Below are 17,853 nucleotides of genomic sequence, written 5' to 3'. Positions count from 1 at the left end.
TGTTAACACTTTCAATTATTTTCAGTGAAACTTTATTAATTTTTATTTTAATAAATCAATTAGTTAAAAATGCCTTGATAATTTTTAATTCATTTTGTCATATTCAAAGATAACTTCATCTTATATCAATGTTGTGGTTTGCATTTTTAAAGTATTTGCTCTCAAATTTAAAAAACTAGATTTTATTTGTCTGGAACTAGCAGGATACATCGTAAAACTGCATCAACAAAATTATTCACTTCTTTTATATGCTCATACAACAACACTGGTGGTTAGGCCAGATTTTATATATCTACAGATCCCAACATCTATGAAACCTTGGGATTTCCTGAAAATCATGCATTTCTAAACATTTTCATTAGATTTTTACTTTCATTTTCATTTAACTTAAACAGCTTGTACATGAACAAAAGATGCATAGATGTTGTAGTCATCTAGATCCAGAATTGTTATTTAAAATACAGTGAGATCGTTTCCAGTTCCCTTTTCAAAATTGCCATAAAGCAAGATTTTTTTTAGAACATATCTAAATAGGGTCTGTACCACAAATGCCTTTTCTACAGGTATTATGATGTAAAATTATGATATAAAGTGAAATTGTTTCAACTAAGTATGAAAAGCTGTTTAAAGACTTAGATTGCAAGTACCTATCTCTTACTTTGCAGCACTCACCATTCAGTATAAATATTTAGAGTAAAATCTCAAAAGAGAATCCTTAATGTTAAATAGAGACTGAAGCAGATTATACTTCAGGATCCACTGATGTTTGTATGACCGAAGCGTTTCTGAACTACATTTTCCACAATTGGCTACAGTTGTATTTCTTGCCTTGTAAATTGTGTTTATGCATATGTACTTGAAAGGTGTGTGAACTACAGTTCATGTGTACCAGCAAAACAGATGAATTTTAAACATACTAGAACTCAAAGAAACTGGTGCTGGTCTCTGTTGGAAATATTCATCCAAGAAAAATCAAAGACTGAAGTATAAAAGTGTGTTGTGTGGAAGAAATATCTAACATTTGGTGTTGAACCTTGCTTTATACAAGGAATAATCTGGTTTGAAACTTTGGAGCAAAAAAAACGAAGGACCTTGTCTAAAATAGCTGTTTCTTGCCCTATTGAACACCAATAAACCTTGTTTTTCTTTGTATTGACTGTAAAAATATACCCTAGTTACTATTGGTCAAAACTAAATCTAAATACATTATCTATTCTGCATTGTCAACTGTTTTTCTCATTAAGACAATTTATCATCATCACTTGATATTCACTTTTCCATGCATGCATGGGTCAGACAGAATTTGTTGAGGTAGATTTTCTATAGCTGGATACCCTTCCTGTCACCAACCTTTGCCTGTTTCTCAGCAAGGTAATATTTCCTCATGGCCAGATATGTTTTTTTCACAGAAGACTGGAAACAGGTAACCTTGCTTGTATGACAATGATGATGCTCATTTACAACCATCACATGATGTCCAGACAAGGATGCACATGTACGTATGTGTGTGTGTAAATATATATATATATATATATGGTGAGAATGGAGGAGGATAGCTGCGTGAAAAAGTGCCACACCCTAACAGTTGAGGGAACCCGTGGAAGAGGTAGGCCCAGGAAGACCTGGGCTGAGGTGGTGAGGCAAGACCTTCGTACATTGGGCCTCACCGAGGCGATGACTACGGACCGAGACCTTTGGAAATGGGCTGTGCGTGAGAAGACCCGGCAAGCCAAGTAAGATCGTTGCCAGTGCCCCTGGACTGGTTCTTGTGCGGGTGGCACATGAGATGCACCATTTTGAGCGTGGCCGTTGCCAGTACCGCCTGACTGGCTCCTGTAGGATTTTCGAGCGAGATCGTTGCCAGTGCCCCTGGACTGGCTTGTGCGGGTGGCACATAAAAGACACCATTTCGAGCGTGGCCGTTTTCGTGCGGGTGACACGTAAAAGCACCCACTACACTCTCTGAGTGGTTGGCGTTAGGAAGGGCATCCAGCTGTAGAAACTCTGCCAAATCAGACTGGAGCCTGGTGTTGCCATCCGGTTTCACCAGTCCTCAGTCAAATCGTCCAACCCATGCTAGCATGGAAAGCGGACGTTAAACGATGATGATGATGATGATAATATTATATAATACACAGCAACTTCTTCCAGTTTCTGTCTACAAAATCACACAAAATCCACTCACAAAACTTTGGTCAGCCCAGGAAGACACTTGTCCAAGGTGCTGCACAGTCGGACAGAAGCCAAAATCACACAGTGGGACAGGACCCAAGATCACACAGTGGGACAGAACTCAAGACTACACAGTGGGGAAGCAAGCCTCTTAACCACATAACCATGTCTGCAGTCTTTACTTGTGAAATAGAAGAGGTATCTTCTGAAGGCAGATTAAAAGTTATCACTTTGACACAACTGAAATTCAAAAGAGAAAACAACTTAAACAATATTCCATAAAACATGTGAATGTTGAGGCTCTTCTGAAGATATATTCTTCACGCTGTGAATAATGAGACAATTAGAGACTCATTTTAATTTGGCTGTAAGTTTATAGAATATTCATAAAATTCTATAGTATTTTTACTGTTTGTAGTGATTAAATATGCCTTCTCATAAAACTTGTTGAATCATCACACACACACACACATACCGCACGCGCACACACACACACACACACACACACACAAAGGTGTATGGTCTAGTGGTTAAGATATTGCAGTCATGATCACAAGATCATGGATTCAGTTCCCAGACTGGGATTTGCTTTGCGATCACTTCCTTATCTGACATGTGGAACACCATACACCTGTACAGGCACTGTTGATTTGGTGGATGGAGTGAGCTAATGTACAACATAAACGTTTGATGACTGTAAGCAAATCATCTGTGCAGATTGTTCAACAAGAAATTGCTGAACCTGCATTTGTCATGTTCAACAGGAGAGTTCAACACACACACACACAAACACACACAAACACACACACACACACACACACACACACACACACACACACACACACACTTTTTATCTTTCATCTTTTACGTGTTTCAGTCATTAAAATGCAGTTGTGTTGGGGCATCACCTTGAATAATTTTAGTTGAACAAATCGAAACCAGTGCTATATTTTTAAGCCTGGTACTCGTTCTATCAGAAGTGCTACATTTTAGGACATGCATACCAACACATGTTGTCAAACTGTGGTGGGGGAACAAACACACACACACACACACACACACACACACACACACAGGTTTCTTTCAGCTTCCAATGACCAAATCCACTCACAAGGCTTTGATTGGCCTGTGGCTGTAGTAGAAGACACTTCCCCAAGGTGCCACACAGTGGGACTGAACCTGGAATCTTGTAGCTGGGAAGCAAACCGCACAGCTACATATATTGATTCACGAATTCCTTGGATCAAAGATGCAATATGACACTAGTGTGCAGTTCTGAACTGTTGACATTTTTTATGGTATTCCCTTCCTCTTCAGACTCAGCTAGCCATTACACTATATATATATATATATATATCTGTAAATATAATATGTGACAATTATTCGATAGCCATGATAAAACTCCGAGTTTCAGATGTCAGGGTGGAAACCCACGCCGGCATCTCTTCAGTTATCAGGCCATCGAAAAAAAATGCTATGAAAATGACTGTTAAACAAAGGGATATTACTGTGTGACTGACCGTTTTAAGACAAGGGCTATTAGAATGACTGCTAAGTAAAGGGAAGGAGTAAAAATGTTCATAGTAATCACGTAAGCGCGCATGTCCATACATGCACATGCACACCTGCACACCCACGTACATGTGCCTATATGTATATACTCATCCACCCTCACTTGAAACACACACATGCTCACCCATACATTCTCCCCAAAAATATATATATTTACATACCTGCATACACACGCGCACACACACACGCACTCACAAAAAAGATTCATACATACGTCTATATATGCACATGCACAAGAAAAAACAGTGCTGAAGGCAAAATACAGAAAAATGTGTAAAAAAATGCAAATATATATATATATATATATATATATATATGTATATTTATATCATCATCATTATCATCATCATCGTTTAATGTCTACTTTCCATGCTAGCATGGACGATTTGACTAGTTGGACGATTTGACTGAGGACTGGCGAACCAGATGGCTGCATCAGGCTCCAATCTGATCTGGCAGAGTTTCTACAGCTGGATGCCCTTCCTAACGCCATAGTGTAGTGGGTGTTTTTATGTGCCACCGGCATGAGGGCCAATCTGGCGGTACTGGCAACGGCCACGCTCAAATGGTGTTTTTTACTTTCCACCTGCACAGGAGTCACTCCAGCGGCACTGGCAACGACCTCACTTGAATGCTTTATTCACGTGCCACCGGCACAAGTGCCAGTAAGGCGACGCTGGTAACGACCACGCTCAAATGGTGCCTTTTACGTGCCACCGGCATGGAAGCCACACAGCTGCTCTGGCAGTGATCCCGTTCGGATGGAGCTGTTAGCGCTCCACTGGCACAGATGCCAGTCATCGAATTTGGTTCAATTTTGATTTCACTTTCATTTGGTTTGATTTTGAATTCGATTTCAATTTCACTTGCTTTAACAGGTTTTCGCAAGCAGAGTTTTGTGTCAAAAGAAGGAAAGGTACGCATAAGTGGGCTGGCTACACTCCTGGTAAAGGCTACGGGTTATGGTTTCACTTGTCTTGCTGAGTCTTATCACGCACAGCATATTTCCAAAGGTCTCGGTCACAAGTTATTGCCTCAGTGAGGCCTAATGTTCGAAGGTCGTGCTTCACCACCTCATCCCAGGTCTTCCTGGATCTACCTCTTCCACAGGTTCCGTCAACCACTAGGGTGTGGCACTTTTTCACACAGCTATCCTCTTCCATTCTCGCCACATGACCATACCAGCGCAATCGTCTCTCTTGCACACCACAACGGATGCTTCTTAGGCCCAACTTTTCTCTCAAGGTACTTACACTCCGTCGAGTATGCACACTGACATTACACATCCATCGGAGCATACTGGCTTCATTCTTTGCGAGCTTACGTATGTCCTCAGCAGTCACGGCCCATGTTTCACTGCCATGCGTCATACAGTCTGCCTTTTACTCTGAGCGGGAGGCCCTTTGTCACCAGCAGAGGTAAGAGCTCTCTGAACTTTGCCCAGGCTATTCTTATTCTAACGGTTATATATATATTTATATATTTATATATATAGATAATACATGCATATATCCATACATATATGTACATACCTACATCTATATGTATACATACATGCATATATGGGTACAGAACATCACAAAAAACGTTAAACACAATGAGAAACGAAAACATAAAGACGAAGACAGAAAACAAACTTTTTTCCGAACAACGAAAAAAAAAACAAAAAAAAAAACAAAAACAGAGAAACGAGACATGCAACATAAAGAATATTTCCCTTCATCAGTTGTCCCTGTTCCATTACAGGTCAATACAATTAGTGTTACGTTATGCTTATTGAGTATTTTTCTTAATGCAAAACTTATTTGGGACTAGAAAGGGAAAAATCATGTTTTTCTCAAGAGCTTTAACAGCATAAAATTGCTTTCCTTGAGAATTAAATCTTCTTTGATGAGACAGTTGGTTTAAAGTTTATTTCTTTATCAGAAATTTAGATCGTAGACCTGAAGCATTACACATTTTAATGTTCAGTGTTTGTGGAAAAAAAACCCCACTAAAATACTTAATATACAATACTTAGTTAGTCGTGTATCAAGGGAGAAAACTCTACAGTACTTGTTTTATTTTTTCTGTTAACTGACACAATTATCTCCCTTGAAATGTGTTTTTGAACTTCGTTTCAGGCTCCACTTCATAAGTTTGAAGCGAGTATAGTATAATATGAGGAAATATGTATTTGTAGTAAGTTCTGTTAAATGAGTTCAGACACAAATTACAATAGACCGTGAAGAAATGTTTATTAAAATTGCAGAAATTTTATAAAGCAAACTGTTAAAACATTCAAATGTTCATCAAAATATAGAATAGAGGTTAAAGAAAAACCTGAATACTGTGTCACAATAATTCTGGTTACTTCTATTCAGAGGTTGGTAGAAATGCGAAACTTAACTTCAGAGATTCTGGCTTGAAATATGTTCAGACTGCAGCTTGAAATTACGGTTAATATATAGTTTGACTCCCCGTCACCAAACTAAAATAAAAAGTCTATTAGGTGTAAAAATATGTGTAGAAAACGAATATGAAAACAAGAATTTGCGCTAACAAACGTGAGGTGGGGAGAGGATTTTCGGAAAATTCACACGATCTGATTTTTCCCTCATAACTATCAGGAAAAGGGATATATATCAATGATATGTCATAGAAATACCATTCAAATGGCATAGATTACAATTATAAAGAAATTTGTGGGAAAAACGGGTTCCGAAGGAGTGGAGAGAGGACTTTCGGAAAATTCACACGATCTGATTTTTCCCTCATAACTATCAGGAAAAGGGATATATATCAATGATATGTCATAGAAATACCATTCAAATGGCATAGATTACAATTATAAAGAAATTTGTGGGAAAAACGGGTTCCGAAGTGGTGGAGAGAGGACTTTCGGAAAATTCACACGATCCGATTTTTTCCCTCATAACTTTCAGGAAAATGGATATATATCTATGAAATTTTACAGAAACACCTTTCAAACGGCATAGATTACAGTTATAAAGAAATGTGTGGGGAAAATGTTTTCCGAAGGGGTGGGGAGAGGACCCTAGAAAAATTCACACGCTCATACTTTTCTGATAGAAAATATTTTTTCTTACACACACACACTTCTTTTTTTTTTATTATTGCTTATATTCCACCAATATTCCACAAATTTCTTTATCATCGTAATCTATGCCGTTTGAAAGGCCATAGTTGGGTTTACTTGAAATCTATCCTTCGTTTCATTTCCGATATCGTCACATTTGAAAACTAGTGCTCGAGAATGGAGAATGTCAATATTTGTCAAAATTGTAATTTTGGTTACTATGAATACATCAACACTTTTCACTGTAACGATCAAAAGTCAGTTGAGTTCCTTCGTTCACATGGAATATTATCAAACATAGTGATATGCCCACATTGAAACAACGATGGGAAAATGTCTCACTCTAACAATTTTGAAGATAGCACACAGAAACATACACACACAAAACATTGAAAGACTTTGGCGAGACATGAAAGAATCAATCCAAGAGCCAAGAATTCGATCAAAATATCTACAACGATATCTTGCAAGATACTTATAACTGCTCAACATGAAGAAAGTCTGTTGCACAAGTTCTTCATAGAGGCAGCCAAGTTATACCTTCCTCTCTCCGACCGTTGCCGTCAAATAACTACCAACCAAGATGAACGCATGTATATGTATGTATGTATGTATGTATATATACCCCCCCCCCCTAATTTTCTTTATAATCGTAATCTATGGCCGTTTGAAAGGTGTTTCTGTAAAATTTCATTATGAGATATCCATTTTCCTGAAGGTCATGAGGGAAAAAAATTGATCGTGTGAATTTTCCGAAAGTCCTCTCCTCACCTCTTTGGGAAACATTTTCCCCACAAATTTTTTTATAATCATAATCTATGCCATTTGAACAGTATTTCTATAAAAATTTCATTAATATACCGAAATTACATTATCTTCATGTCAAGGTCCCTGGTCGCTTGTTGCAAAAAATTTCCTTCCTGGGGACTTAATGAGCTAGAACTTCCCATTTTGTAACTGACGAATAGACATCAGGCCAGTCCAATACGTTAAAGATGTTTGCGGTCCAGGTAAAACTAAATGGACCTGACCATTACGAAGTGAACCAAAATGGGCAGTTAGAAGTAAAAATCTATAATGCGGGCAGCTAAAGTTCACAAGCCCTCAGTTCTAACGTTCCCCACGTTCTGCCAAAATATTGTTATGGCTTACCATCAAAAACCATTTTGAATTACTGACCTTGTGCCAAAATCCGCAGATGATATCATAACAGTTAACTCCACTGAATTCTTTCTGCATGTCTCTTAACCTTAAAAATTTGGGAAATACACTATATTCTGGTGATGCATATTCAGACAACAATTCAGTTCTCACATATTTAATGCCACCAGACACAGGCTTTAAGAGCCTCTACAGTCCCTGAAGTTATTCAAAGAGTGATAGTCCTGCATGTTTACATGAAGCACTGTATTTTATAACTGAATGTCTTTCTGGAGGCTTAGCATTTATTGATGGACTGAAAAGGATACAAATGAACATCTGTCTTCAAATCAGTTTATGTGCCTACCCTCACATATAGTCGTGAACATTGGGTTAATGACTGAAAGAGTACGATTGTGAATACAAATGGCCAAAATGGTGTTCCTCCAAAGGACTTCTGGTGTAACCATTTCGAAATGGTTCTTAGCTCGGAGATCAGGGTATCTCTCCCAGTCAAGCCACTACTTCTCCACATTGAAAGATTACAGATCTGGTACTACAGACATGTGATTAGAATATATTGCAGGAAAGAAGCACGACAGATTCTTAAAGTTAAACCAACTGGCAGAAGACATAGAATCAAACCAAGAATGAGATGGCTGGATAAATATCCACAATCTCGGTTGTTGATATTTGGTTATCAAGCCAGAATGTGCAATGACTATTACTTCTGCTAGGACCCTGCGGTGGAGGTGTCCAAGAATTCTATCCCATGACTTTTTCTCAGGAGTAGAAGGTGCAGAAAATGGGTTGATGGATGGAATAAACAAAGCTGACATTTAAAATAACTCTTAATAGACTCAGAAGACAATTCATACAAGATAGGCACAAAATGAGCCAATCTTGTAAAATTCTAATTTTACAAGATTGAGACTGCACAGTCATTTAACGAAGAAATATTGTTTCTAAATTTGGTAGAGGACCAGCAATTTTTGAGGGGAAAAACATTTGTAGACTATTGACTCGTTCTTTTGCTGATTCTTGAAGATAATATAGAAGCCGTGCGGGCTCGAAAGATTGACCGTTATGTAAACCTCTTTGAGAAATGTGAAGATGCAGGCTGGAAAGCAGAGCATTTTCCAATCGAAGTTGGATGTAGAGAGTTTGTAGGACACAGTGTGAGACGACTGCTGTTATAGTTAGGCCTAACTCATCGTAAGGTAAATACCACCATGACCGATATCCAAAATACAGTGGAGAAGGCTAGCCACTGGATTTGGTTAAAAAGAGACGATGAGCGATGGCTAGAGAAATATTGAGCTTTGTTTTTAATAACCAGTTGATCTAGCAAGCGGGGCCTCATATCAGTGAGGGGGACCAGTGTGCATTGATGCCGTCGAGAGGTAGGCCCCAAAATGGCGCGCATTCTCTCCTGATGACCCCATACACTTGCTGGCTTCCGGTATGCAGAGTTCTCGACTGGTAGCACTTGCATGTGCGAGTTGTTTGAAAGACATCAAACTGATTTCAACACAGGACATTATTTTGTCTGGCATTCTGATGATTTTGCCAATCAACTGTCCAACTAATAAAAGAGTATTAAAAAAAAGTCATTACATAATAAGTATACAAAGTTGTGAACTACACAGTCATGAGTTTGAATCTTACAGGAGCCCTTATGGTATGCTCCTCAATAAAACATATAACTCTGCTTGTCACAGTTTTCTTAACTAAAAAGCTGTTTGTACATCTAGTACATGGTTGGATGACTAGCTTGAGGAAGAACATCTAGCTGTAAAAACAACTACAAAAGCAGTAAACTAGTGAGGAAGCTACTATGTAACTGTTCAACTTACTAGAAATGGCAGCCAAATCTCTCAAACATTACACCCTACTCTCTTAAACATGGAAAGATACATCGGCTAGTGTAGTTCTAGGTACAATATATGATGACTAGATAAATTAAAAATAATTATGGGTGAATATCTTTGATCAAAGGGCCTGGGGTTAAATACCAAAATTTGCAACAACAAATGATAAAACTTTCTAACGAGTCATCATCATCATTTAAAGTCTGTTTTCCGTGCTGGCATTGGTTGGATGGTTTTACAGAAGCTGGCAAGGCCAGGGGCCACCAGGTTCTATAGTCTGTTTTGGCTTGGTTTCTACTGCTGGATGGTCTTCCTAATGCCAACTGTTTTACAGAATGTACATGGCACCAGCACAATTAATAATAATAATAAAATCCCAATGAAAATAGAATAAAATAAATAAAAGGAAGTTAGCTATATTTCTTAAATATTTATTAAACAAAATCTATTCCAGGTGAACCACTGATATTCAATATAGGTGCAGACAAGGACAGCGTGATTAAGAAGTTGAGGTTAATCACGCTATACAAGTACTTTCTCTCATATCATTATCAAGGAAACAGAGCAGATGGAAACTATTCAGAAGGCTGTCAAATGGACTAATCCTTTTCTAGGGTGGCAGATCTAATCCATTATGCAGTCTAACAACAGTTGCTGGTTGTTGAGCGATTTTAGTGGTATTTACACTGTAGGAAGCCTTTAGACCATGTCTCCAGTCTGGAGATAACTCAGTCTCTTCGTCGTCTCGTTCCTAATGTAGTTACACATCAATTGAGATTTCTGACCCCAGCTAACCCTGTAAAAGGTCATGTGTACTGCATTTCATCCTCTGACTAAGCCATAGAATAAACAAATACATATTTGTTTCCAGAGCAATATATGTCAGAAAGAGTGACATATGAAATAAATGTCTTACTTAGTTCCATCCAGTATGGTTTCAAATCTGAACAGAAGTGATAACATTACAGTTTTTGAGACTATTAAATTCCTCTTTAGAGAGCTTAGTGGATAGTAGAAGATTATTAAAAGCAGCTTTCAGATAAAAGTCATTAGGAGTAGCTGAAACAATATCGTACTAAAACATGCATTCTGTAGTGTAGTTAGTAAATACAGCCACCTGGTCAATGTTAGTTACATAATTCAAATCCTGCTACTGGACCTGTTTCTCTTTTAGTTCACTTTGTGGCAATAAAAGAATGCATTACTCTTTAACTAGTATTAGTGACAGAAGCAGTGTTAATACCAAAAGGCAATCTTTATATCCAGTTTAACATGGATGCCTAGTTAGAAAACCAAATACTGTGTTATTAGCCTTGAGAGATCCACTTGGTGCATAGAAGCACACACAGATAGATCGTAGCAGATGAAATTACAACCATGTTGTTTTAGGTTCATTCTCACTGCATGATACCTTGGGCAATTGCCTTCTATTGTAGTGTGGGATCAACCAATGGTTTGTGAATGAATTTGATAGATGAAAACTATGCGGAAGCTTGTCATATACATACATATATATATATATATATATATATATATATATATATATATATATATATATGAAATTAAATTTTTTTTATAAAGTATATCTTTAGAGTATACTTTACAATATACGGGCTGTATATACATATAAATTTATATAAATAAATGAATAAAATTCTTTAATCTATCAAATTATTATCATGTAGGATTTCATCATGAAGGCAACCACTCTGATGAGGGGGGGGGGGCATTATGTTTTTGTAATGGAATTCTTAAAATGCCATTTATACACTTAATGTACTCCTGAAACGGCTGCAAATGATGTCCTTTAACCCAGAGTTTGTATATTTATCTTATGTAATAATATTTTACCAAATTTATTTACCTCTAAATTTTTAAATTTTGGACTCTTATCCAATAATTCATATAAACATCAAATTCTTAATCAATTGGAACATTTCCTTTTGAAAGCCCTTACCTTGGGTTTTCATCTCTATATTTGTCACTTCTCCATTCGGTACCTGAACCCAACGTACATGATGCATAGTTTCCACATATAACTTTTACATGTAATTTTATCCATTTATTTATATAAATTTATATGTCTATTTATTTCGTTATGTGCTTTAAATTATGCTTTGGAATTTGTATTGATCACCTAGATGTGTCCATTCTATAATTTTTCTTATATATATATATATATACACACATATATATATATACAAACATATGTCATATGTGGAGGGATATGGCTTAGTGGGTAGGGCATTGAAGTCATGACTGTAAGTGGTTTTGATTCTTGGGTCAGGTAATGTGTTGTGTTCTTGAGCAAAGCATTTCATTTCCTGTTGCTCCAGTCCACTCAGCTGGCAAAAATGAGTAATCCTACAATGGACTGGCATCCTATCCAGAGGGTTAATATATATACACCATAGAAACTGATCATTTGAGTCTATTTGAGAAGGATCTTTATCCTTTTTATCATCATCATTGTTGTTTAACATCTGCCTTCCTGTTTTGGCACGGTTTTTATGGCTGGATGCCCTGCTTAACACCATTGTACATATATTATATATATATATTTGGATGTATATGTATATCATCATCATCATCGTCGTTTAACGTCCGCTGTCCATGCTAGCATGGGTTGGACAACTTGACTGAGGACTGGTGAACTGGATGGCTGCACCAGGCTCCAATCTGATCTGGCAGAGTTTCTACAGCTGGATGCCCTTCCTAACGCCAACGTTATATATATATATATATATATTTTCTATATATATATGTATATGTGTGTGTTTACATGATTTTCCTCCATCCAGCCACTTGACAACTCGTGTTAGTTTGCTTATGATGCCATAACTTAGCAGTTTGGCAAAACAGACCAATAGAATAAGTACTAAAATTGATTCATTTGATGAACCCCTTTAAGGTGGTGCTCTAAGCATGGTCGCAGTCCAATGACTGAAACAAGTAAGAAACAAGACATTCACATCATTTCAACTTAGAGGAGCCCAAAACAAAAATAGAAAACAATATATTGCAAATTTATTTTTTGTTTTGTTACATTTGTTTTTTATTCATTAAATGTTTTATATTTAACAGGGGAAAATATAGATTTACATTTATTTTCACAAAAAAACTGAAACTGACTTTGACATCAACAAAAGCTAATTTCAACAAATAAATGTTAATAAATATTATATTTCAAGATAAAGCATTTGATAAAAGAAAGTTATCACACATTATTTTCAAACAAGTCATTTAACACTTTGTACAAAGATAAAAAAAAAAAGTTTTAAAGTTTTTTTTAATAATTAATTATTATTATGACTGAGGATTTGATCACAATGTTTCTAATCTGTAGGCTAAACGTTTCTAGTTGTTTAGCAATCCATCACTTAATGCTGTCTCCTTCTCGTTCTTATATTAGCTGACAACTACTATATAATAATAATGAACTTATTGTATAGAGTGCTCAGGTGCACTACGACTCAGAGGGGAAAGTAACTAAAACTGCAGCAGGTAGGAAGTGAACAGAGAATAAGTCTACAAAAAAAAAAAAAAAAAAAGGAGTGGAGGCACCAGGTGTACTGTTGGTGAATTTCAGAAGGCATGGAAGTTTTGAAGTCTTGACAACAAACAACTGATGCAGATAATTTATTCCATGCCTCAGCATGCTCAAGCAGAACTGAGCAAGAGATGAAAGTTGCTTAACAACTATCACAGCAACAACAACCCACTCTTGGAAAAAGTGAGATAGAAAGTATTTAGTAAGTATTTAGAAAGTATTTACTTGGAGTGCAGCAAAACTCCTGAGTGATCAACCAAGAGTTCAACACCCCATGTATTAAAAGCTATCTTAACCTGAAAGACAATACCAATTCTACATCATATGATGTAAGCGTATCAGACATCGTTTAATATCCAGACTCTGTTGAGACTAATGTTGTTACTCATTGAAGTAATGGAATTGCAGGAGATAGGAGAGTACTAAATCAACTGATTCATGGGATTTTAAGCAGATGCAGAAGACTCCATGTCAAACACAGGTAACCCTTTTCAAGAAGTGAGACATGGTTTATCAACAGATGGCTTGCACCATTAACAGACTTCAAGATAATTTTTCGATTGTTGTGCCATTCAGAAAGTCCCACAGGCTACAGTTTGTCCATGACTGATCTATATTGTTGCACAACCTGCAAGAAATCACTCATATAGCCACACCCTACTATCTTAAAGTTATGAATGCATTAAATAATGTAGTCCTAGATATATACTCAATCTGAAATAATAATGAAAGGGAAAAACCGCGATGGACATACTTGAAATACCTTTGACCGTAAGTTTACACAATTTGGGCTGATCTGGGGTTAAAGATCATTTACACTTTACTTTTATTCCTCTCAATTCTAAGTTCAACTCTGGCAAATGTTAAATTTGTACTTTAATTCTTTTGGAATTTACGAATAACAATACCCAATGATATAAAAATTTTTTAAAATTCAACTCGCTGTAATCATTATTTTTGTGAAAAAGAATTCCAGACTTACAAAAAAAAATAAATTATTTAGTTATATTTACAAATTATCAACATTACTATATGACGATAAATACTATAATTTTTTTAAAGTATAACACAAAGCTAATCTTGATCTGAGTCAAACCTCCACTGCATCAAGCCATACCTTTTGGGGAAGAGAAGCGGGTCGTGTTATACACGGACATAAGCAACTTTAAAAGAAACGAGTAGAAAACTAGTCAACAATTCTAGAATGCTAGAAAGTTATGTATTTATTATCTCCCTTCCATACCACTATCAACGGCACCACCTCCACAACTACCAACTCCATTTATTTATTATCTCCCTTCCATATCGCTGATAACATCGCCACCTCTACAACAATTATATGAACTCAAGCATCCCTATTCAAGAATTTATTTAAGATTTTATAGTGTTTTATTTTCCTGTGAGTTTGGCTGATTTGGGAAATTCAGTTTATTTGCTTGAATTAATTGTTGGAGCATTGAACAGTGAAACGGGTGATGTGGTGGCTGTATTCAAGTAGATTGAATATATGAACACAGGCTCAGGAACAGGAGGTGCAAATACACCCCCTAAAATTTATGTGGAGCAATGAATAAGGTTTGAATATCTTCCTAAAAAACTGGGTTTGCACCCCCTAAGCAAATTTCGTTCCTGCACCTCTGTATATAAGTTAAGAAAGTAGTGATGAGACTTGCTCAACAGCATAATGAAATGGCTTATGTAACAACACCAACTCTCATCTATGACAGAGACAAAAATAATAAGCTATGCCATATGATCATTGCTGGGAGCAGAGTTTGAATTTAAACACGAGTCAGTAATCCAGCATCTTAACCACTCAACAACAAACGATGTGTATCAAGATGTTCTTGTATGTCATTCTTTTGCTCTCACAAAAATATATTGATAGTGTTATCATTAAAATTATGTTAAAGGATTTTACAGACCATCAGAGAATATATTAAGGAACTGCTAGATACGCTGATGAATTACCTCTATGTTCTTATGTTCATGATCCATTTTCTTCTTATATATTCTCATCGATAATCATTTATTGTATTTCTCACTCAAAACTTGTTTGCAAGCCTAAGTGTTTAGTTATTACAATATAACAATATATAATGGTGTTAAACTAAGTCTTTGAAAACTGTTCAGCAAAACATATATCCTAACACTGATTTACCGATGTTCACATGTTCTAGTCATTTAATGTGTTGTGATACTAATAATTTGCTCATGTGATCAGTTGTAACCATATACTACGTTGTTCACTTACCCCCCCCCCCCTATCCCAGTGTAAGATGTTAATTTGTTTTCCAAATTGAGTTATTATTATTATTGTTATTCTCTCTCTCTCTCCAAAATGTCCAAGTCATGAGTAACGATGATGCCTGAAGCCTGTTTTATTCCCTCTTTTTTTTTTCAATGTCACATGATATTTAACCTACAAATCCAGACTCTGGTCACTTGGCAAACTCCTCATTCATAACAAGTTCTTCTTCTACATAGGAATCATCTTCAAAGAATGGATTTTCATTTTCAAGAAGAACAATCAACTCTTGAGCAACTGTAGCTATGGAGAGATTGAGCTGGCTCCATTTTGTGCTGTCATCCATTTTCACTGCATTAGAATTCTCTAAACGTCTCTTTTTGCAAAGAGTCTCTTTTTCTAGGAGACAATTTGCTTCACAGTCAGCAGGAGATAATGATAGTTCTCTTTTCTTTTTTATAGTTCTGTTACTATGTTTTTGACTGTTATTGTTATTATCTTGGCAACAGTTGCCATTTAAACTGTCTGATTTGTTTGGACATACCTTAGTTTGTATAGCAGTTGTTGATGTAACAGTCATTTGTGGAGACGTGCTGTCAGCACTATTATGTTCTGATTTTAAATGTGTGGTTAATGGCAGTTCATTGTTTGAAGAACTAGTGTCTGGAGAAGATTTTGGAGATATTTTATTTAAATCTTCACTATCATCTGATCTGTCCAAGTTGCCAAGTTCACTGTCAATCAAAGACTGAATGTCCATACGGAGTTGATGCTGTTCCAGGTGTTGCTGTAATCCAAGTATGAGTGGATCATCTTGAGCAATCTTCTCAACTTCAATCATATACCGCAATGCTTCATAACTGCAATCACGGTACCCTAATAGGAAAAGCGATTTCTTGCTCATTTCCTGGTTGTCTTTCGTGGGAATTAATGTTGGAATTTCTGGAAGCATATAACATGTTTTGGGTGTTACAGGTGATGAAGATTTACCTGAAACAAAACAGAAATAAATAATTAGATAATTATTAGATAATTATTAGATAAACAGAACAGAAATAAATAATTAGATAATCTTGCTTATCTTAAGACAACAAAGAACACAAGTGGAAACCCGACTTGTGAAAATATAATAATAATAATAATAATAATAATAAACTTCTTTCCCTTTCAATAAGAACAAAGAGAAAAAAGAAGAAAAACTGAACAACTATGATGATTTGAACTTGGAAATACGAAGGTTGTGGTCAATGAGGAGAGTAGACATGATACCAACAGTAATTGGTGCACTTGGAAGTATCAGCACTCAACTATGAACATGGCTCAAAAAGATTGGTACAAATATAAAGGTTGAACACCTACAAAAGAAGCATGACCAGTAAACAAGTGTCGCCTTAGTCTGCTGGCTGTGGACAGCTCACACTTTCCTATATACTCAGCAAAATAAACTGAGAGTTTTCATCAAATAATAATAATAACCATAGAACAGAATAATAGTTGTGATTGGAGCCTGGTGTTGCCATCCGGTTTCACCAGTCCTCAGTCAAATCGTCCAACCCATGCTAGCATGGAAAGCGGACGTTAAACGATGATGATGATGATGATGGTAAAGCTTTGTTTGAAATATTGAATGTCACATTTACAAGTTTAAATACTACTTATGAGACATTAAGTTGCTTTTTAATACTATTCGTACCTTTTTTTTAAAATACAATGATGTCTTGTGAAGGCATGTGGCTAAGTGGTTAGTGTATCCAGCTTATGGTCACAAGGTCGTGAGTTTGATTCCTGGCAGCACATTGTGTCTCTGAGCAAGGCACTTTATTTCACGTGGCTCCAGTCCACTCAGCTGGAAAACAAACCTGATACTAAAAGGGCCAGCCTTGTCACAATCAGTGTCATGCTGAATCTCCCTGAGAACTACATTAAGGGTACACGTGTTTGTGGAGTGCTCAGCCACTTGTATGTTAATTTCACGAGCAGGTATTCCATTGATCAGATCAGGTAGAACACTGGTCATCATAACTGATGGAGTGCCAATAAGTAAGTAATGAAGTCTTGCACTTCTAAACAGCTATCATGGAGCAGACCTATGATTAAAATGATATTCATTTTCAGTCTTCTGTGAAAAACATGTCTGATGATGGGGAAATATTTATTACCTTGCTTGGAAGCATGTAAATCTGCCTCAATGACTTCTGTATGATCAGTGCAAGTATGGAAA

At 36.5% G+C, this 17,853-nt stretch overlaps 1 protein-coding gene across 2 annotated transcripts in view; it reads right to left on the bottom strand.

Annotated features, from left to right (window-relative positions):
* Positions 1-12,853: 12,853 nt before the first annotated feature.
* LOC106872745 (uncharacterized) overlaps positions 12,854-17,853 on the bottom strand; it is a 108,605-nt gene continuing 103,605 nt past the window's right edge. For both annotated transcript variants that reach the window (XM_014919833.3, XM_014919834.3), the window contains one exon: positions 12,854-16,622. In XM_014919833.3, coding sequence (XP_014775319.1) covers positions 15,826-16,622 — 797 coding nt within the window. In that variant the 3' untranslated portion in view covers positions 12,854-15,825. The remainder of the gene's footprint in view (positions 16,623-17,853) is intronic.

The sequence above is a fragment of the Octopus bimaculoides genome, chromosome 2 (genome assembly GCF_046866305.1).
Source record: "Octopus bimaculoides isolate indiv1 chromosome 2, ASM4686630v1, whole genome shotgun sequence".
In the NCBI taxonomy this organism is placed as follows: Eukaryota; Metazoa; Mollusca; class Cephalopoda; order Octopoda; family Octopodidae; genus Octopus; species Octopus bimaculoides.
Note: the sequence above shows the minus strand (reverse complement) of the source record. Positions and strands in the feature narration are given on the sequence as shown.